General features: G+C 44.5%; 1 protein-coding gene across 12 annotated transcripts in view; it reads left to right on the top strand.

The window, feature by feature from the left end:
- Positions 1-22,016, top strand: part of Apbb2 (amyloid beta precursor protein binding family B member 2) — a 318,116-nt gene that overhangs the window by 207,725 nt on the left and 88,375 nt on the right. For 8 of the 12 annotated variants that reach the window (XM_027390798.2, XM_027390796.2, XM_027390795.2 and 5 more), the window contains 4 exons: positions 7,414-7,622; positions 15,297-15,359; positions 15,764-15,849; positions 15,941-16,001. In XM_027390798.2, the coding sequence (XP_027246599.1) occupies positions 7,414-7,622; positions 15,297-15,359; positions 15,764-15,849; positions 15,941-16,001 (419 nt within the window). The remainder of the gene's footprint in view (positions 1-7,413; positions 7,623-15,296; positions 15,360-15,763; positions 15,850-15,940; positions 16,002-22,016) is intronic. The other 4 variants (XM_027390801.2, XM_027390800.2, XM_027390797.2 and 1 more) reach the window with 3 other exon arrangements.

Raw genomic sequence — 22,016 nt, 5'->3', positions numbered from 1 at the left:
TGCATCTCAGTTGCTGGAGTGTTGGCCTAGCATGGCAAAGGGCTTGGGTTGAGTCTCTGGCACCACTATAAACTAGGGTGCTGGCACATGGACCTGTAACCCCAGTAGTCTAGAGTGGCAGCAAGGGGGTCTGGAGTTGCAGGTCATCCTCCATCACAGCCAGCTCTTAGACTACACAGGACCCATATCAAAAAACAGCAAATGGATTTAAAGCTAAATTAAAATTTTGTAGTTTGCATTGGAGTATCTGGCCCAATCAGAAACAACATAAAAGAGAAAAATAGCCATGGCTACAAGCAATAACTTGGGAAATAGAAAATCTTCTTCTTTAAGAATGCGAGCAGTGAATAATCTGTTCTTCTGATCTTTGAGAATATAAAGCATGACCTTCAGATTTGTCTGTTGCATAAAGAGTGATGTTTAGCCAGTGAAATCTCTACAGTAAATCCCTAACCTGAAGGCTGATTTTCCTGCTATGGTGGCATAGCTAACTTTTTCCAGTCTCCTGTCCTTTGCACTTGCTCTTCTGTCTGCCAGGAAGGTCACCCCTTTCAGTGTAAGAAGAATCTGCTTCCTTGGAGACATTGCAGGCCATCTGTTTAGAGAGCTCACCCAGTCCCCACACATGGTGGGTGACCCTACTTCTCAGTTTGCATCTTATTCATTACAGTGTCCTCCTTTCCCATCTGGATGAGTGTTAATAGGAAGTTCTTGATACTAAAGAATTAATGCAAATCTGACTTTCATTGGTCTGTATATTTCATTCTGCAGCCAGCGGTTAGAGAACATCATGGTTAGTGTTCCTACTGCTTTGATACATGCCATGACCAAAAACAACTAGGGGAGGAAAGGGTTTATTTCCATGTAATAGTCTATCATCTAAGGAAGTCAGTCTAGGGCATTGGTGGCACACACCTTTAATCCCAGAACTCGGGAGGCAGAGGCAGGCAGATCTCTGTGAGTTCGAGACCAGCCTGGTCTACAGATTGAGTACCAGGATAGGCTCCAAAGCTACACAGAGAAACCCTCTCTCGGGGGGAAAAAAAAAAAAGGAAGTCAGTCTAGAAACTTGAGGCAGGAGGTGATGCAGAGGCCATGGAGCAATGCTGCTTACTGGCTTGCCCCTTGTGTGGTTTGCTCATCCTGCTTTCTTATAGCACCCAGGGCCACTTGGCCAGGGGCGGCAGCATCTGCAGTGAGCTGGCCCTCCCATATCAATCATCAATTGTATGTATGAATGTATGTATGTATGTATGCATGCATATATAATCACCCACATCTCCCACAGGCTTGCCCTGGGGCCAGTCTGGTAGGGTCATTTTCTCAGTTGACGTTTCCTCTTCCCAAATGACTCCAGCTTATGTCAAGTTGACATAAAACTAGCCAGCCCAGCACATTTGATAAAGAGTAATGGCTGCCCTTTCTGTTTTCCTAGGCCAATACTAAAAATCCTAGAACTCTAGAATAAGTGTCAGGACTGTTAGAGCTGCAAGTTCTTGCAACTCCTCCCACCTGGGCCAGTAACTCTGGTCATAGCCCCAGGCCACCAGGTAACCTGGATGTGTTTGAGAAGTCTTGCCTTCTCTAACATGAGCAGTACCCTGCCTTTCATAATCGTATCTGTGCCCCGGGCTCCAACACAGAACCTGGCTCAAGCTAGATAGGAAATGGTTGTGGAATACTGTCATCCATCTTCCCTCACCACCATCTACACTGGAAGCACTGGGCACACAGCATAGCAAATGCCATTCTAAGACTTCGGGGAAATGGGCGGTGATCAGCAATGTAGACCACGCTAAATATAGATTCCCAGCTCTCCCATTCATGCTTCCTCTGCCCTCTGTATAGGAGAGGATACTTCTAGCTGCTGTCCATACTAATTTGTTTTTCTTTGGCCCCTGGGTTCTGGAAAGAAAGGGTGACTCAAGGCCAGTGTGCTCCTCACCCTGTTGGTCCCTAGAGTTGGCCAAACCCTTAGAGGGAGCCAGGTGGAGCCAAGCTTTAGTGCTGGTGCTTGAGGTGGCTGAAATGGGTGGGTCCTTGCTGCTCATAAATGGGCTTCTTGTTCCCATGCCTGACAATTACTTTTGGCCCAAGAGGGACTTCGTGGGGCCATCAGTCTTGCTGTGTTTACTCTTTCACTTTCAGTCCCTGTTTCCTGTTGCTTTAAAGATAGACAGACAGACAGACAGACAGACAGACAGACAGACAGACAGACAGACAGACAGACTGAAGGCAAGGGAGGACCACGGACTCATTTTGAAGAGAGACCTGAGAGTTTTCAGCTATTGACTTGGCTCCTCTCAGCACGTGACAACCTTCAGTGAGCTTTGGTGATGACAGTAACCTGGGAACTGGGAGAAAGCATCTTAGGTACAAGATCCAGTGGGAGAGAAGCAAGGAGAAGCCTGGCAGGCATCAGTTTTATGGTGTCTGAGGGTGGCATTTCTTCTTAGCTTCCAGCAGGATGTACCATCTGGAATGGCTGGGCCATTCACCAGGCTGGACTGGGGAGCCAGGCATTAGAAGAATTGTCATGTCTGTGGCCCCAGAATGCTGGGTGTGGGGGCTCCAGGCCAGCATCCATGGAGAATCTCAGTGTTACCACTCAGTTTTTGGCTTTAGTCAGGTACACTGCTTGTCTTGAAGTCTCATCCCTGTACCATTGTTTTCTTTCTTTTTTTTTTTTCTTTTCTGATCCTTTTGCTTTATTACCCTCCACTCCTTGCTGTCAATGCTGGTGGGTTTTGTTTTTAGATCTCTGAAAAATTGATCCTGTTTTGTATCAGGACTTGCTTTATTTCTTTGGTTTAAATCCATCTACTGTCTCTTGCAAGCCTTAGAGCTGGAGGTAACAATTCTGCCGCCTTCTCAGGGCAGCTGTGGCGATGCCCCGTGCCACAAGGGCACATGAGCCACACCCAGCAGCATCAGTATCCTTATTAATCTTCTTAGCAGCTGTAGTATCACAGCTCCTAAAAGGCCGGGATCTGCCCTTGCCTTCTAGCAGGATCACCGTGAGCATTAAATGCAGACAGGTCATGTCTTAAGCAGTGGAGAGAGCAGAACTTCTTCACCACTGAAGACTGCAACCTCACAGAAGAAACTAAAAACTGATACAGACCCAAAGCAGTTGTCTTCAGTTGGGGTTGATTTGTGTTAGAGAGAAGCTTAAGCGAAGTATAGCGCGTGCCTTGATGATGCTTTAACCAGGGCACTTTGTTCTAAATATCATGAAGTGATTTTCCTCATTGCCAGAGACAGATGGAGAAAGACAAACAGACAGACATTTGGAGGACAAGAGGGTGTCTTGCGAAAGAGGAGGGCCAGCAGGGCAGGCATTGTCTCAAGCTGGCCTGGAGTGAATTCTCACTGAAAAGTCACCAGGAGATTATCTTTATTTTATCTTTATTCTTGGAACCATATTGCCCATTTAACCTGGTGATTTCTATTCTAGGCATTTTCCTTTGCACTGAAGTGGGGAACTTTAGTGAGTCAGATATCTTGCTATATTGCTGAAGTGTTCCTGTCCTGTGTCCTGCTCTGTTCTGAGTATTGACACATAACCCAGTAAGGCAGCTACTACTGTGACCTGTGTTTTACAGATTATTATCTGACACTCTAAGGAGCCATCTGGTTTGTCCAGGGCCATTCAGATAGTGAATGGCTGAGCCTGGTAAGGTGATCCCTTAGGGCATTCCCACTCATTCCCAGGCCAGGCTGTATAAAGCCACTGCTGGGCTCTGAATTGTCTGTACTCACTGGAGCCATCAAGAGTCTTCAATGAACCCCTTGTTTTTTGTTTGTTTGTTTGTTTTTGTTTTTGTTTGGATCATCTTTGTAGACTTTGAAAATACACTGACTTAGCTAACTGTGTGTGTGTGTGTGTGTGTGTGTGTGTGTGTGTGTGTGTGTGTATGTGTGGTGTGTATATGTGTGTCACTATATGCATGTGGAGGTCAGAAGACCTCCAGGGAGCCTCCCAGCTCTGTCTTCCAGTACTGAGAGTACAGGCACACATTGCCACACCCACCTGTTCTGTGAGTTCTTCAGATCATGCTTGGCTGGCAAACACTTTACCAACTAAGCCATGTCTCCAGCCTCTCCTTTTTAATTGTGAAAACTATACATTCAGAAATATCTATTCAGCATACAGATTACAGGTAATTATAAAGGACGCATCCATGTCACCACCGATGAAACTTTTTCGACTATGGAAAACCAGGAGTATGCTTTTTTCTGATCAGAACCAACACTCCCTACCTCACCACACCCCACACACTTCTGGCTGTTCATCAGCCTGTATTTTTTTGTATGTGATAGCCGTGTGTTTGCATTTTTGACAGTTTAAACAATTTATGTCTATCACTAAATAATTAATGGTTGGACTTTATCTGAATGGCAATGTAGTGAATATAGTGTCTTTTGTCTTCCTCCTTTTCATCGGTGGCATGTTATGAACTTTGTATTGTTGTGTGCAGCTGTACTTGGCTCATTTTTGTTATTTATTTATGCTGCTGTAATTTTCTCATTCTTCTATGAAAGCAGGTCTGAATTGTTTTGAGTTTGGGGCTATTTAATGTGGCTACTGTGGTCTGCATACCTAATATGCATGTGTGGGTTCTCTAGGACATATTCCAGTGGTAGAATTGTAGGTTGTGATGTATCGGTAGCTTCTTCATTAACTAATGATAGTCTTTTGTTTTCAACATGCTCCTATTAAAGTTGCCCACCAGTGTATACAAGGCTATATGATGTATACCAGTTCTCGATGTTTGACCTACCTGCCCCCTCATGTGGTGCTTCTTAATGTTTGCCAAGCTGGCGGCTGTGTAAGGATGTTGTGCTGAAACTCGAGATACTAAAAGTGCTTGGGAGACTTTCTGTGTTTTCTGCCAATCTGACTCTTTTGTCCATTTTTCATTGAGACCACCACAGTTGCTCTTAATTCCAGTTCTGAAAGTGAGAAACAGATAGAATCCCGTGGTGTACTTTTTATGTTCTAATACCGGCTCTACCACCCAAGATTACCATAGCATTTGACCCACCCAAGAAAACCAATTTCTCTAATATTGATATCTTTTAGAATATGGCCCCTGGAAACTAAGAATATCCCATTGTGATCTCAAACCACCCAGCAGCAGATCTATCAAAGCGTGGGTGATCCCTCAATCACTTTTATCCACAATGTGGAACCTGCAGATATGGAAGACTGACTGTATCTCTGTTGACCTGTGAGAACAGTCATATATGCTCCCAAGGGAAATAGACATTGACCCTGAATGAATGAATGGTAGTGGTCTGTTTTGTGACAGTGTACAGAACTCATTTCATCAGAGTTCCTCTTTTGTTAGATGCCAGGTTTACGATTGGAAAACCTAATTTCTTCTTTGTTCATTCTTTCATCTATCTACCCATCCACCAATCCACCAATCCACCCTGCTATTGAATACCTGTTTTGGGGGTGTGGGAAACAGGCTGATGGATGGGTAGACATGATGTCTTCCTGTCAGACTAGTAAGGGGTGCCTCTGGACAGGATGCTGAAACTGTGGATATTGGAGCCTTGCCCACTTCTTCCACCATCATCGTCATCTATTTTTAGCAATAGAATAACACCCCCCCACCCCATTCAAGTATTTTTTCTAACACAATCTCAGCAGACTTTTAAAATACAAACCAGGTTTTAATTAAAATGGTAGTATGATTGGTTCAACATAGAACAGCTCAACTCCTGCCATCTAGTGCCGAGGTTCCCTCACACACTCCAGGTAGCAGCCTAGCTTAAGAGCCACTGACCTTACATCTGCCCTTGGTCTGGCATAAATTCATCCTCTGGTAGTGTGCATGGCTGTTCCTCACTCTCAGGTATAAATATGCAGACCTCATGAACCACACAGGTAGGAACAGGCGCCCTCTCATGCCTTTCCCACTTTTGCCCCAGACCCCTTTGTCTGGGAACCACAGGATGAGAATAAGGGCACTCACATACTCCAGATTTCTCCAGTTTACGTCCTCTGCTTTTCCTTTCCCTGCCCCAGATGAATGCTAACAACAAAGGGATATCAGAAACAACTCTTTACCTCCTAAGAGGGGGGCAGGAAAGGGGATATAAATACATTTAGTTAGAGTTATTTCTGCAAATTTTGTTAACTTAGAATTACACAATCATTCTTAATTTTCCTACGGATAGAGGACAGTGTGTCCACCATAATTTGAGACTTGTGGCAGTTTTGCCTCTGGCAAGCTGAGATGAGAATAGTGGATTCTGGGGCACCAACAACAGTGTGGATACACATCTATGCCCATGGACTTAACCAGCCTCTTTGTTTGGCTTCTCTTTTTCTTCTCTCCTATAACAGCTTTGGTAATGTGTGCCCACATCACACAATGATGTATTGAACAAGGCCCACATGCGTTCTCGCTGGAAATGCAACAAAGCGTACTAGCTTTTTTGTGCAGCTGTGTAGAAAAGGACCTAGCCCTTAGAATAGAACAGCACTCAAGTCTAGAGCCCAAACTGTGAGTCTGCTCACACAGACACTGTTAGCTCTGTGACTTCTCCACAATCTTTTCATTTCTGAATTTCCTACTCTACTTATTTTCTCTTGTACATTTTAATCCCTTTAATATTCAACTCAAGGATAAGAAGAAAAAAATTAAGCAAATACTTGCTCAATAGATAGAAAAAATACTGAGGTAGCTTAAGTGTGCCTGAAATTGTCTAGCGCAGTGCTTAAGAGTTATTTATTGAATTGGACTGTCTTTGGACTTGGCAGACACTTGCCCATTGGCCATACTCTGCACCATTCTGTATGGCCTCTCACTCCCACCTTCTTTCATGTTTTTACATTACTGGCCCACTTTTAAAGCCAATCTGGTCCTTTGCTGAATTCCACAGCTATTTATTTCAGTTTGCATTTCCTAAAAGTGTGCAATTCGGAGTCCTAGAGGCCTGAAAAAGACACTGCTCCTTTGTGGGTGTTTCGATGCAAACACAGTGCTTATCTATAGAAATCGGTTACAGGAATTTAGACTTATAGCCAGGAAGGATGTGTAATGCCAACCAGTCATCCTCCCAGTTTGACAGCAGGTTCCGGTAGGCTGTGTATGTAAACATGTGGAGTTTGCCTGCATGGTTGGTTATGATTCATGGAACTTTAGCTTGGGGTTCTTGGAGGTAAAGGGTGGCTTGAAAATGAGGTCTTTATGCCTGTCTTCACAGATGGCAAACAGCCTTTCCAGTTCTTTGTTTCCTTCCATATTACCTTTTTTATTCTTTTTTTTTACCACCCTATGTACGGTAGCTTCTCAGTGGAATGTAGATGTTTCCGAGTTTGAGGTTTACCTGAGTATCGTAAGCTTCCTTTTTCTCTTTTAATAAAATTCTCCCCCCCCCCGCCCCATTTCTCAGCAGATATCTGGAGTGACCACTCATTTCAGACAGATCCGGACTTGCCGCCTGGCTGGAAAAGAATTAATGACATTGCTGGGACCTATTACTGGCACATCCCAACAGGAACAACTCAGTGGGAACGGCCTGTCTCCATCCCAGTGGATCTCCAGGGCTCTAGGAAAGGGTCGCTTAGCTCTGTAACGTCATCTCCCACCCCAGAGAATGAGGTAAAGTGGAGTATCTTTTCACATGCTTAGTAGATGTAACTCAGTTTCCCTTTAGACTAACAGCCTCTGCCCCAGCAGGTCACTGAGGTAAGTAAGTCTTTTGATGGCCATGCATGTTGTATTTGAGAACTCAGTAATGCATCCTCTTAGAAAATAGTGTTAATGTCTGTCATCGGGGCTCCTTTCACTTGTAATGGATTCTGGTCTTTTGAAACACCATTTTAGGTACAAAAACCAAGAGGGGCTGATTAATGGGAAGTAGCTAAGTTTCCCTAGGGCTTGTGGAGACAGCAATTTACTCAGCAGGTACCATTGCATGGTGCTAGATCCATGAAATATTTACCCAGAGAAGAACATCTCTTGGCCAGACGTGTTATAATTACCACATATCTTATTAGCCTTTGGTTCATTTGCTAGCATGCAGAAGATGTCTTACAGGAATAACCCTTGAGAGCACTTAAATGCTTAATTCCTATTTAAGGAGGAAAAAAAGAGATGTGTTTATTTAGCAGAAGTGACATTATTTTGGAAATAATTAGCAGCATAAATTCCGGGTATCCCCGAGGAAGAAATCAGGATGTTTAAACAAAGAATTGAGGTCTTAAAAAATTTCATTGTGGTATTCATTCATGTAATGATTCCTGCAGCAAATATTTGTCCTAGTAACAGCACACTCAAGAGAATTATCACCAGGAAAGGTCACAGCCAAGTGACAGCTTTATTCATTTATTTGTTTATTTATTTATGTATTTATTTATTTATATCAATGGCTTCTCTAACAGGCTATCTTTTCTGCCCCCCCCCTTCTTCTGATAATCCTTTGTTCTTTAAACAAGCCCATTTTCTTTTGGGTTGAAAAATGGGTGCCTTTGAACTTTACCCCTGACTGGCCAAATTCTACTGCATTTGCAACTCCCATCATCCATCCTGTCTTTAAAAGTAACCTGCATCTTGTTCCTGACTTTTCTGGATGGTGACCTCTTCTTCTCTTGGGGCAGTAAGACTGGTAATGTACTCAGCTTTCCACTTTAGAGGGCTTGGGCATCTCCCTTCCCTACTAGCCCCAGCCCTCTCTAGACAGAAGGGTTGGTACTGCCCATACCCTCTGGTAGACAAGCACCTTATCTGGTTTGGACTCTGCCCTGGTCATCAGGGGTGTGGTCCAGTGCATGCGAACCACCTAGGGTTTTGTTGTTTAGCACTAGATGTCTTTGATAGCTTTTCGTTAAAGCCTAATAGTTTTACATCCTACCCAACTTCTACCCAGGGGCTTATTCATTCACCCTGTGTGAGGTGGGCTTGGAATAAAAATAACCAGTGCGGCTCTACCCTTCAACAAGTTTGATGTGAAGGAGTCTACTTCCTGCCCCATCTCAGACATACCCTGTACTTACAGTCTGATCTACCTGTGGCCTCACTGACGAAGAGCCCGCCAGTATATGCCTCTGATATTGCTATAACAGGGCTGAGTTAGTCTATCCTAATTGTTTAGTTGTGTTCAACAATAGAATGCCCATACCAGGAGAGTACTTTACAGATAGGGAAACTGAGGCACAGAGCTATCAGTGACACACAGCAGCACCCAGAGCCTCTGAATCCCTGGCCAGGATTCTTCTTCGTGTCTCTGGCTTTAGGTTTTCAGTGTCCTCTGCCTCCTATTGTTCCTGAAGTTGGGAGGTTGGACTAACTTGAGACCCACTCCCTATTCTGGGTGCCTTGTGTCCTCCATACTTAGGAGAGAGTAAGCCCCTTTTTGTACCTGATAGCATCCAATGAGTGTAATATGGGGTTGTGTCGCTTGAATTTTTCTCTGTTTAATATGGTAGACCTTTGTTTCAGAGTTGTCTGCAGATGTCTTGGGGGGAATGCAGTACACCTGAGCAGCTGACGCTGGGTAAAACTGCCAGGGAATAGAGGGCCACTCTCATGCATGGGGCTCTTAAAGCCCACCCTTGCCTGTTCTTCCCTGTCCTGTGCCTGCTTCCTACCCCCACCACTGTTCATCTTAGCTCATCTTCTTTCTCCTTTGGAGTTTTCAGCCTCCTTGTCGCCTATGAAGACTTGTTGGGCCCGAATGAGTCGCTCAGTGATAGAGCATTTACCTAGCATGCACAGGGAACTGGACTCAGTCCCAGAACCACAATTACGTTTGACCCTCACAGGACTCTGCTGTGGCAGAGAAAATGGCCTCTGAGAATCAGGAGTTGAGTGGTCATACAGCTGTAGTACAGTTCCCCTGCCTGGATTCTGCCCCCTCTTGCTTCCACTTGTACTTACCATGCAGTTTTCTCCCTCAATGGAACTTTTAAAAAATGAATAGTTTTAGAAGTTTCAGACGGGCAGTAACTGGCTCATACACAGGCATTTGTTTGTTTGCTGGCTTACTTATTTATCTTATTTATGTTTTTACTGCATCACTGGGAATCAAACCCAGACCCTCATTCCTGATAGGCAAATACTCTACCACTACCATTTATTTGAATATTTATTTCTTCATACATTCATTTGTTCATTCATTCATCCATTCTGGTACCAAGAATGGAAGTCAGGGCCTGACACACAGTAGGCAAATATTCAGCTACTAGGCTACATTCCCCAGCCCGCCAGCCCTTTGAGTGACAGATATTCCTCAGATGAACCTTTTGATTGTTTGCTTCAAGCACAATTTCCCCCACACGTGAGGCCATCCATTGAGTCAAACATCCCAGCAGACTTCAGAGGACCAGGCATTGTAATCACAGGAGCAAAGGGACAGAGAGACAGAAGGGGAGATGAAAGTGGGGGAAAGAAACAGTCTGCCACATAACATACCCAGGGCATGGAGACACTGAGGAGGATACCAAACCACAGGCCCCAAGAGGGTGCCCCTGTTTATATAACAGAGCTAGTATGTGGCAGAGTCAACCTTGAACTTTGATCTGTTGCCCCCTGCTTCCACCGAGACTTGATATGCTCTATTAGGAAATGTGGGGACGCTCAGATCTCATCTCACCCAAAGGAAGGGCTGGGAGAAAATGACTTCCCAGGTGCCAATGACAGCAGAAGAAAAACGATTATTTCTTCAGCTTCATCTCTTTGATCCCTAAATAGAATCTATTCCAACTAATTTCAAAACATGAAAAAAAAAAAGAGCAGAATGTTAAGAGAGAGAAGTAGCTTATAATGTGTTGTATCAGAAAAGCATGCTTTCGTTGAGCTTGCTCGTGAGCTGGCTTGAAAAGAAAAATCAGATAAATAAGCGCCAAATCTGTTGACGGCACAAAAACTTTAGGACTGCAGGCTTCTTTACAGTTTGAACATTTTACATGTCACTTTCCAAAGTTCACCCAGGAAGTGTTAAGCACATCGATAATGTTTCCAGCGCACGTGCCAGCGAGTATTTTTGAAAGTTTATCAACTGGCCTAGAAGTATTTGCTACTGAAACTTGGCCCAAAGCGCTGTTCCTCCCTTCCCTCTGAAATTGTGTGGCTGTGGAATTTTAAAAAGAGAGGGCAGCAGCGGGGGGAGGGGGGCGTAAGGGGGGAGGGAGGAACATACAAGATACATTTTATGAATTGCTCTTGGCCTGTGGCCAATACTTGCTTAGACTCTTTCTGTAGAGATTGCCAGGGTTTCTCAAGAAGTGTGGAAAGTGAGACCCTCAGAGAAGACCTTGTCTCTTTAGGAAGTCTCTCTACTTGCTAATGTGCTTGTGGCCATTGGCTGCCTAAGCAGTTGTCACCCCAAGAAGAGCACGATGTCCAAGCCCAAAACCTGTGTATTTCCATATGTCCCTGAAAGACCGTTCTGTCATTTCACCAAATTACACAGCCCAGTCAAGGGAGTATGGCATTCGAGGGCAGGCAAGAACCTTGGAGATGGGCCTTATAGACGCAAGGGCAGCATCTCCCAGACTATGAGCTGAGGACAGACTCCTGTGGCTTTAGTTTGGTTTGTGCTCCAGATGTGAAGCACTCCAGTCATTTGTAATAAGCAGATATGGGTTGCCTTGTAGGCTGGGGGTCCAGGCTTGAGAAGCTGCGTCTGATGAGAGCCTTCTTGCTGCCTCATCCTCTGAGCAAAGAAGAGGCAAGAGAACAGGAGGATGGACTGTCAGGCTTAAGCACGTTGGTAGTTAGCACTACCCCACCCGCCAGAGTTAAGCTGATGACCTCACCATCTCCATTAGTCCCCATCCCATCCCAACTATGCTGCACTTGGGATCGTTTCCCACACAGGGTTTTGAGAGGACACATGCCAGTTTTAGCACAAGGTAATGACAGCTTCCTCATCAGGACTTTCCAGCCCCTGAGAATCTGTCCTCAGGAACACCCTGCTGGCTTTGTTGAAGAGGGCCTTTTCCAACTGAAGGTCATTGGTCCATTTCTCTTTGGTATCCGGAATTGTTTTCCAAGAACCCCCACCCCAAGGGAAATTAGGATAAAAGCACTCAGTCATCCAGGATATGTGCTTGGCTCTCCCTAGTGGGCCCACCCTTGCATAGGCCTGCTGCGGTAGGTCTAGAAGAACAGGCATTGTGTTCCCAGCTCTGGGTCAGTCACTTGGTGTACACCATGGGAGCCAGGGCCCTGCAGCTTTCCCATAAGTGACCGTGACCATCATATTTGGAGCAATGGATGCTGCACCCTGAGCCAGGATAGGGACTAGGAGGCAGTGATTCCAGCTACAGCTCTGGCCCAGGACATCTCATGGCCATGCCAGACTTCAGCCACTCTGCATAGAAGATCCCCAGGCAGGTTGCTTATGGAAGAAGTCCTCTATCCATTCCTTCTCACCCTATCTTGTATGTCACTTCCCACCTGAAGCATATGGTCTCATGTTTCCTTTTTTAATGCCTCCTCTTTGCCGCCACCACCCCCATCTTTCCCATTGTACATGCTACAGACCAAAGTGACTATAGACTTTCTGTTGCCAAAGAACCTCTGGTAGCCTTTTTTATTTTTAAATTTTTATTAGCTAACATTATTTACTAGAGCTGGGGCGTAGTTCAGGGGGAGAGTGTTTGGCTGACATGCTCAAGGTTGTGGGCTTGAGCCCCAGCACTGTAAAAATACATAAATCAGTTTATTAAATAGTTAGCTAAATGTAGAAAATAGCTTCTGTTTTAATTAAAAATAACTAAATGACTGTACTGTGTTGTTCTTAAAATTTAAGAAAAAGTGTGCTCTTTGTTTAAAAAAAGGAAAAATAGAGAAGTTATGGTTTCTTTTACCAGAAAGAAAAATGTTCATCTTTGATATCAGTGAATTACTTTAAAATGAGGTTTAAAACAAATACCTTTGGCCAGGTCATAATACGGTTGCCCTTGTTCCTTCCTTGAGTTTTGCAATAAGCACTCACTGTTGTTACCTTCTGCAAAACCACTGCCTGGGCTTTTGTTTGTGTAGACGTAGGCAACTGCCAGGAGGCTGCCAGCTGACTCCACAGCACAAGAGCTGGCTTCATAGAGGCCTAGAACCACAGTCAACATCCCCTTTACAGAGAGACTCCTGTGTCCAGAGAGCAGATACATTAAAAAGGCATAAAATTCGACACCCACACAGAGGCCTGTTTTAATTAAATTCTGAAGTTTTTCTGAATGGTCCATTTAGAATATTCTTCCGTCCTCTCCTGTGCCAACACAGAGCCCTTCCTTCTTGGATAATTCCTGATTTCAAGTGTCTGTTTTTCAGACACCAACCCCTCTTTCCTCCCTCCCTCCCTCTCTCCCTTTTTTCTTCTTTTCCCTTTCTCTTCTTCCTTTCTTGCTCCCTCCCTTTCTGCACCTTCTCCCATTCTCTTCTCATTCCCTCCTCTTCTTTCTTTCCCTTTAAAGTTTCTCCACACAAACATACTTAGCTTGACTTTCTTCAGCTCCTCATCTGATGCCCCTTTTCAAAGTTCAACCTAAAGGAGGAACGGACGCCCCTCACCCTGCAGTCAGGGTCCTAAAGTGGAGCCATGGGGGCTTGCTTGGAAAAGAAACTTACAGTTTGATGTTTTCTTTTGCATGTGCTGCTTGCTCTTGCAGCAAGCGTTTTTCTGTTGCTGCAGAACAGTGACTAAGCTGGCTACTACTGGTCCCTCTGAGAATAGGAACAGTGGGGCTGGAGAGAGAACCTAGGTGTTTGCAAGGCATCCAGGGTTGGTTCTCAGCACCCATGTGACAGCTCACAATCACCTGTAACTCCAGTTTTTGGGGACCCAATGCCCCCTTCTGATCTCTGCAGGCCCCTGCGTGCATTTGGTGCACATACATATACTCAGGTATACACACACACACACATGAACAAAATACAGTTTGAAATATATATTAAAAATAGAGGCAAAGCTTAGCAGCCTTTCCCAGGAAAACACACACACATACAGCAAACCCTGTACCCATCTCAGGTTCCCAGCCCTTCTGATCTAACAGCCACAGTTCTCCCAAGTTACACTCCTCAGTGGAGGCTGAACACACCTTGAGGGACATCAAATAAGGCAAGAGCTAGGATGGGCAGCATTCCTGTCCTTGTATTCATTAGAAGAGATTAGTTTTCAAAATTAGTGTGGTGACCTGAATCCTTTTGTATTTTGAATATGGCAGTTCAGAGACCCCTATCACCCAAAAGAAAGCTGATTGTGTTGACAGTGGAAGCAATCGGCGGTACTTCTACCCTGCCCACCATTCCATGGGGAGGGGGGAGGGGAGGGGAATTTGGGCTGAAGCTGATTGGCTCTTAGTGAAAAGCTGCCTTAGTGACCTGAATGTAAGTTCTGAGCCACCATTCACTGCTCATTTTCTACAAACCTCAGTGGAGAAGTTACTTGGCAAAACTTTCCATTGTGGAAGTTTCATCTGAGGAGAGAAAACACAAAGCCATCCTTGAGTTTTAGTGGTTTCATTTAGCTCCATAAATCCATGAAGAGTATTTGAGTTTTTCCTTGGCACAGTAGGAAAAAAGAGTTCCCTTGTTGTCTGTGGTGCTGGAAGGAGTTGCTTCTGTGCAGAGGTCTGTTGGGAGTGCTTTCCCAGTGCGCAGGGTTCTGTGCTGTGGTCTGTAGCCACTTAGAAAGTCATTTCCCTGCCAGGTGTGAACTCCAGACAGACTGGTGTGACATCGAAGTAGAGCTTTTTATGAACCGGTAGTTCAGAGGAAACTGGGTGGGGTTCTTTCACTATATGGACTAACTCCCACCAGGATGGTGATGTCTGCCTCCGCTCCTGACTAAGCTTCTAATCACTGCCCTTTCCCTCTGTAGGTAACAATAACTTGACTCCAGACTTTCACACTTAGATACGGGCATCCCCCAGCTTCCAAGCCAGCATAGCGACATCCCTGATTCCACTTCTATCTCTAGAAACTGTGTGTCTGGTGGTGGGTGGGTGTCTCTATGGAATTGTGTAGACTGGGGCTGAATGTGGGAAAGCATATGGTTTGCTTTTGAGAGCACATTTAGGAAATAACTGCACTGCGTTCTGATAATATTGAGCCATTTACTTTGGTAGGTAATTGAGGCCTGCCCCGGTCAGGTAATAATCTAGCTTAGAGAGCGATAACAAGTTACTGTTAGATTTAATTTGTCCCCTGACCCGTCCTGTGAATATCAATGCTAACAACAGTGTCTTATTTTTTTTCCTCCTTGTGTTTCTTTTCTTTTTTTCTTTAAATCAATATGCTTTTTTTTTCCTTTGTGAATAATTATATGTCTAGAAACAGCCATGGAGTGATTTTGCTGTTCTGAATGGGGGAAAGATTAATAGTGACATTTGGAAGGCAAGTATATTGTCAGATTTTAGAACATTTAATATTTTTTTGTTCCTTTCTGCATGGCTGTGGCTCTTTATTTTTCTTCTTTGTGAATATCATGCATTCTGCAGGGACGGATCGATGGGGCTTCTTGCCAGGGGTGTGCCGCTCACACTCATATTGTCTTTTTTTTTTTTTTTTGATGTCTCCCATTGTGAATGACTTCAAGCTGGTGTGCCCAGATCCCCTGTTGTCTTGTAAGAGCTGGAGCTTGTGAGCCACATCAGCATACAGCAGTCCTTGCATGCCATTTTCTGCCTAAGCTCACACCCACTCTCTGCCTCTTGCTGGGGGCTCGCTCTCTTCTTTGGTATTTGAGGCAGGGTGATGGACCCTTCCATCCTCCCTTAACAGGATCTTTTTCCCTCTAGGATTTGCACGCAGCCACAGTTAACCCAGACCCCAGTTTAAAAGAGTTTGAAGGAGCAACACTACGCTATGCGTCCTTGAAACTCAGGTAGGACGTGGGAGGGTTTGCCAAGAGGGGTGGTTTCTGCGTCAGTCTTCGCAGCAGAACTCTAAGATCAATTTTTATGTTTTCTTTCTAGAAACGCCCCTCATGCTGATGATGATGATTCTTGTAGTGTCAACAGTGACCCAGAAGCCAAGGTTTGTAAGAAAGATTCTTTTAGCAACTAGCTTGTATTCTCACATCAGAGTAATGGCTTTGAATAACGCCACCACCATCCCCCGAGCCAAATATAAGTCATTATCCTTTCATTGTCTCTATTTCTTAGTCTCTGTGACATTTTAAGAAAATCCCTGTTCCGGTTTAGGTTTGTGGTATTTCTGTAATCACCACTGTGTGAACTCTCCCCATGTTGTGCAGTGACAGGAGTGGCAGCCCTCAGTCAACACAATGATGGAAAAGAGGAAACAACCAAAATGTGTCAGTAGATTGTGTGGGGTTCTGTGGGTTAAGTGGCTGGGATGCATGCTCAGGTCACATGGTTATCAGTGCATAAGCACCGAGTCGAGGAGCACCTATGGTTCATTGAAGATTATTAGGGGTGATGGGGCACATCCTGAAGAGGACGAAATTAGCAACCTGAAAGGACAGCTTCAGACTTAAACCTGCTTCAAGTTACTCCTGTCCCACTCTCGGTCCAGAAGGCACCCATGATGCAGAAACTCACTATGAGGGGAAAGGGACTTCCGGCTTCAGTACCTTTATAGTAATCACAGTGTACATTGGCCTTCCAGTTTCTTATAGCCTGTAACGATTTTCTTGCACTTTGTTGTACAATCAGTGCAACTCAAGGTTGTCCTCTGGCCTACATATGTGTTCTTGTACACACATACACACACACACACACACACACACACACACACACACACACACACACAGACAACACTACAAAAAATATTTAATTCCATGTTCTATAGAATTCTAAATATATAGTCTATGAGGAGAGATCCAAAAGATCTCTATGAAAATGTCTCCCTAGGCTGGAGAGGTGGTTAAGAGAGCCTGGGTTTGGTTTCCAACAGCTAACAACCACCTATAACTTAGCTGTCAGGGACCCAATGCCCTCTTTTGCACTCCATGGATACACTAAGCAAGAAGCATATACTCTCTCATGCAAATAAACTTAATTTTTTAATAAAATGTCTTCATATATATATATATATGTATACATATACATATATATATATATATGTATATATATATCATATAAAGTTACATGCTAGGAAGATAAGAGTAGTTGCCAGACCAGTTGTCTGGTGAACCCTGTAAACAGAAATGACAGCATACCTACAAGCACACATGGCCACACATGTGCAGTCCCCAAAGGGGCAGAGTATATTTATAACTCTGAAAATGTCTTTGAGCCTTCTTAATGTTCTGACATTAAATATGTTTTGTAATTGGTGGTCATCTGTATGTGAGCTTGCATGTAATTCTTAAGCCTATGCTTATTTTGAAATAATTATGGACTCACTGAAAAGTTCTCAAGCTTGAGTCCCCATATGCCCTTCACCCTGTTTTCCCTAATATTAACATCTTCATAATCGTAGAGCCATTAGGCAGTCAATCGCTCACCAGTACCCTGGCATCTAATGATTCTATGTGCAAATAAGGAGCGCTTCGGAAGTTATCGCACATATCCCTTTCGGCAGTTCTCTGGTTCGTCCTCCTTAATTTCATTATTGTTAGCCATTATTGCTCTTTAATTAGTAGCACTGACCCCCGCCACCCCCGTTTAGGCAGTGGCACCATTGGTGCAGTTCAAACACTACAGAGCCTAACTACGGCTTCCTAAAAATGGGCGACGGTTTTCTCTTTCAATTACTGCTTTGCTAGAGGTTGCTGAAACTGATATTGCCAGGTCAAAGGCTATCAGTCTTATAGCTTCTGTCACTTCCTGTAAAATTGCTTTCAGAAAGCCTACAGTAATATTCAGTCCAATCAGTAATACAGCAGATTCCCCACACACCCACATGCCCGGTCACCCGAGGCTTTGCCGTTCTTTATTTGCCTCAGTTTTATTGCATATGATCTGTTACTTTCTAGTATTAGATTTCTCCTTTCCCTTCACCTCCCTGCCTCCCTCCCTCCCTCCTTCCCTTCCTATATTAAAGATTCACCCATAGTTGTAGGCATGCCAGAGAGAGCCATGGCCAGTCTTAAAAGTCCCTTGTTAAATGATCAGCAAGTAGGGCATTTCTTATGGAGTAATTGAAAGCTCTTAAGTAAACATCCCATTCTGATTTGGTAGGTTTTCTTCTACTGTCCCCTCTTGGCTCAGGGTATAGTCCACAAAGCCACTTGCATTTAGTCCCTAAAGGTTTTACAAAACTTGCCTGCTATGATAGTCTTCAATGCTTCTCTCCAATTATTTCTTTTTCTCTTCACTGACTTTTATCAGAAAAGAAAACATTTTCAATACCCCTGCACATCCAGGCCTTTCACAGATAATCACAACATGACCACTCCTCACTGTAAGTGGCCAGGTAGGAAGCCACAACCGAGACCCCATTATTTGCAGCTTCCCTGTGCTCATCCCCTGTTTAGTCCTTCTGCTGTGACACACATGTGTTGCTGACCAAATGCATGATTAACGATAAAAGAAAATCAAATTGAAGAAAAGTTCATGCTTAAAAATAAATAATACACCAGTTCCTTCCTCTCCTTTGTTGTGACTGTTCAGGTTTCTGTAAAGGAGATTTTGTGCCACCTGGTGGAAAGTATTGAGGACTACACCCTCAAAGAAAAGGGCTATGTTTCCCTTGGAATCATTGAATTGTATAGAATTGGAAGTGGTTTTAAAGATTAAAAAAAAAAAAAAAAATTCTGGGGTTCCACAATTAGTGTCAGAAACACCATTGAACATGGGTCTCCTGGGCCTCTGGATGCCCAGTGCCACTATCTTTATTGTGACAAATTACTTTTTGTGACATTTGCACGAAAAGGCTTTGAGGACATTACTCTTTGAACTCACAGTAAAGGAAATGAATAAGCGAGATGATGTTGTCCCAAGCACAGATCCTCTGGGTTTCAAATTCCTCATCTGTAAAATGATCATGCCTCCTAGTAGAAGTCCCTCCTGGTTCTGAGACGTCATAGGATTGCGTATGAAATATAGCAGCCCTAAGCTACAGCATTTAGAGACGGATTGGTCATGTCTGTCTGAGTCTACAGAAGGAAGGGTCAGTTCTGGCTGTCCTTTCACAGGTCCTATGACCTGCTCATGAACTTGTCCTGTGAATGCAAGGGTTCCTGGCATTGTAGATAGAAAGAGATGCTTTGAACAGGTTTAATAATCCATTTCATCAGTATGCTCACCTGGTAGCTAGTGGAAATGAGACTTGAACATATGACTCCCAAGCCCAAGCAAGTGTCTGGGCCACATGTTCCAAATTACTGTTTCCCCAGGTTTAAGGTCACTTTGGCTGTCTGGCTAGGTGGGGTTGAGGTAACCGAGTTGCTAGAGGTGGACATGAGTTGTGACACTGGACGGTCATTGCCTAAGGATGAACTTCTCACTCCCTTCCAGACTACTGTGGCCCATTGCTTTGTAGCATATCGTCCTTGGCAAAGTTTGGTATGATTGTCCTGGTGCAAAGGATCACACTCCTGAGCCCAGGAGCCACATGGATGTGGCAGGCCTATGGAGAAGACCACACAGGTGACACTGTCAAGTTTGAAATTTGGACAGAATAAGCCATGGTTTTGGTGCGTCTTCTCCAGCATGGTTTTTTCCCTGCAGTACCTTCCAGGGCTATGGCTGTTTGCAGTTAGTGATTGGTTACTCAGGCGTTTTATTATCCAGGCACTGAATCTGCTGAAAGCTTTGCTTGTGTGCTACCCTTGCTACACCCTGCCCCACACGGAGAAAGAAAGAACTGAGCAATGCCAGTCAGGGCTAGGTACACTTGACAGAGGAACTCTCAAACAAATGGGATATGAGCACCGGGTTCTAATATTTCTCTTGAGATTTATTTATCTGAGTCTTCCCTTGGTTCCTATTAGCATATATTTCCATGAAGTAATTATATTAGCCAGCAACTGACTAGATTAACCCTAATAGATAAACAGGAAATCACAGGGAGTGTTGGCTCTCATTCAGATTTGTTTCTGGTCTGTAACAAATTCATTATCATTGCTGAGCATTTCTGTGGGATTTTATAGCTGTGTGTTAAGTCCATGCCATTGAAAAATATTCCTGTGGTTTAGATCTAGTTTTCTCCAGAAATTCTGCACTATGAGAGATGCTTGGATTTGATTTGCATGGATGATTCATTAACTAGGTGAAAACATTTGTCAAATGCTTAATTCCAGAAAGCCAAACGAAGTTAGTATTCAGTGTAATGGCTAAGACGTGGGCTCTGGACCTGGACTGCCTTAGGTTCAAGATCAAGATCTGCTGTTTATTACCTGGGCGACTTTGGGATCTCATCCTCTGCATTGCATAATAAACTGTTACAAAACTTGGTAGCTGGAAACAATATTATTTTTGCTCCTGACTGTGAGTTTCGGGAATTTGTGCAAAATTTAGCAACACAGCAGTGCACTTCCTACCTGATCCCCTAGCAGGCAGCAGGACCTGGAAGATGTACTTCAAGTGCGTCCCTTCACAGGACACATCCTCCAGGGCCGCTCCATGTTGCTTGGACATTTAACAGTAGAGGTCACCGGGTAGGAAGAAACAGGAATCTAAGGCTACCAGTGAGAGAAGGCTTTCCTTGGAAATGGTGCCATCATATTTGTTAGTCAAAATAAAATTCCGATTCAAGAGGTAGAGAAATGGACATTTGATGTGAGAGCGGCAGGGCCACAGGAAGAATATTCTGGGAAGCTTTATTGTGCCAACTCTGAGAGAGAAAAAACAATCCCCAGGCACCAGCATTCAGAAAGAATGCCCTTTGTGAAGGGCGTTGCATATCTACATGACTCAGTCAAGAATCCAGGCCCCAGAGCCACTAACAAATGTACTCCATACTTGCCAAGTGAGATGTACCTGCTGGGACATGGCTTCAAGGTGGGCAATCATGGAGGAAACAGTAAGATCTATTCCTTGTCTTAGCCCCAGGAAGGAAGAGCCCAGTGTCTGCTCGGGCTTAGCTGGCCACAGAATAGCAAGGCATGAAGCTGGACTGCCCAGCCAAGCCCAGCATGGTCTGGACCATCTCCTCCTCCATTTCCTTCGGCACATAGCAGTGCTGACATGCAGTGCCATTGGCTAGAGCTCATTTTCCTCTTAGCCCAGTGGACAGATTTTGTAATTCTAAAGCTGTTTCCCTGACTTTATTTGCCAACATGGCCAGGCGCAATACTGAAGTCCTGGCAAAAGCCCGGCTTCTTTCCCCTGTTAACTTCTGGTTACTACCCTTATCCAAGTGAGCAATCCAGGAATTGGCTGCCACGGGTCGCTAAATTGTGAAACACGCCATTGGGGCAAGAGACATCTTTATCAACTATTGATGGCTGGGCCTGGTGGCAGATGCCTGAAGAGGGTAATTAAAGAAAGACAGGCTCGCCCTCTTCCCTGAAGGGTCTCTGGAGGAATCAGGTGAAGCCACAGCCAGCAACAGTGTAGTGGTGGCTGTGCTGACAGAGTGGGCCAGCAGGTGCTCAAACCTGGTCCCGTAGGAATCTGAGCGAGAACTCTGGGTTATGGACACTCTGAACTATGCGGCCTCAGGCAGATGCAGCTGTAGTTCACTCATTCAGCAGTACTGACTTCTTCAGGGGGGTCCCTGGAATTCAGGCATCTTTCCATGGCTTCCCCCCAAAAGGATGAACACATCTCCAGCCTTGTTCTCTTGGGCTGGTTGCTGGGTAACAGTATTTTAGTAGGAATGAAGACATTTCTTGTTTACTTGCAGTTAATGAAAAGATGTTTCTTGTATACAACAGTGAGAATGAGTCTGCTGCCAGGCCATTTCTACCTAAGCCATTTCTTCCTCCCTTTCCAGTCCCTCATGCCTATCTAAAAGTGCATGAGTCTGAGGCCCTCCAGCTCAACTGTGAACAATAGCATCTCAGTTCTTCCTCTGCCTCTGGCTTGGGTACTTGTAAGGAAATCGGATCAGATCAGCAGCCAGGCTTCTGTATTCCCCGTCTCTATACTGACACCCAGAGTGTGGGCTCTCAGCTGTTGTCTGCAACAGCTGGTCATG

The sequence above is a fragment of the Cricetulus griseus genome (assembly GCF_003668045.3).
Source record: "Cricetulus griseus strain 17A/GY chromosome 1 unlocalized genomic scaffold, alternate assembly CriGri-PICRH-1.0 chr1_1, whole genome shotgun sequence".
Taxonomy (NCBI): Eukaryota; Metazoa; Chordata; class Mammalia; order Rodentia; family Cricetidae; genus Cricetulus; species Cricetulus griseus.
This window is presented reverse-complemented; position numbering and strand designations above follow the sequence as displayed.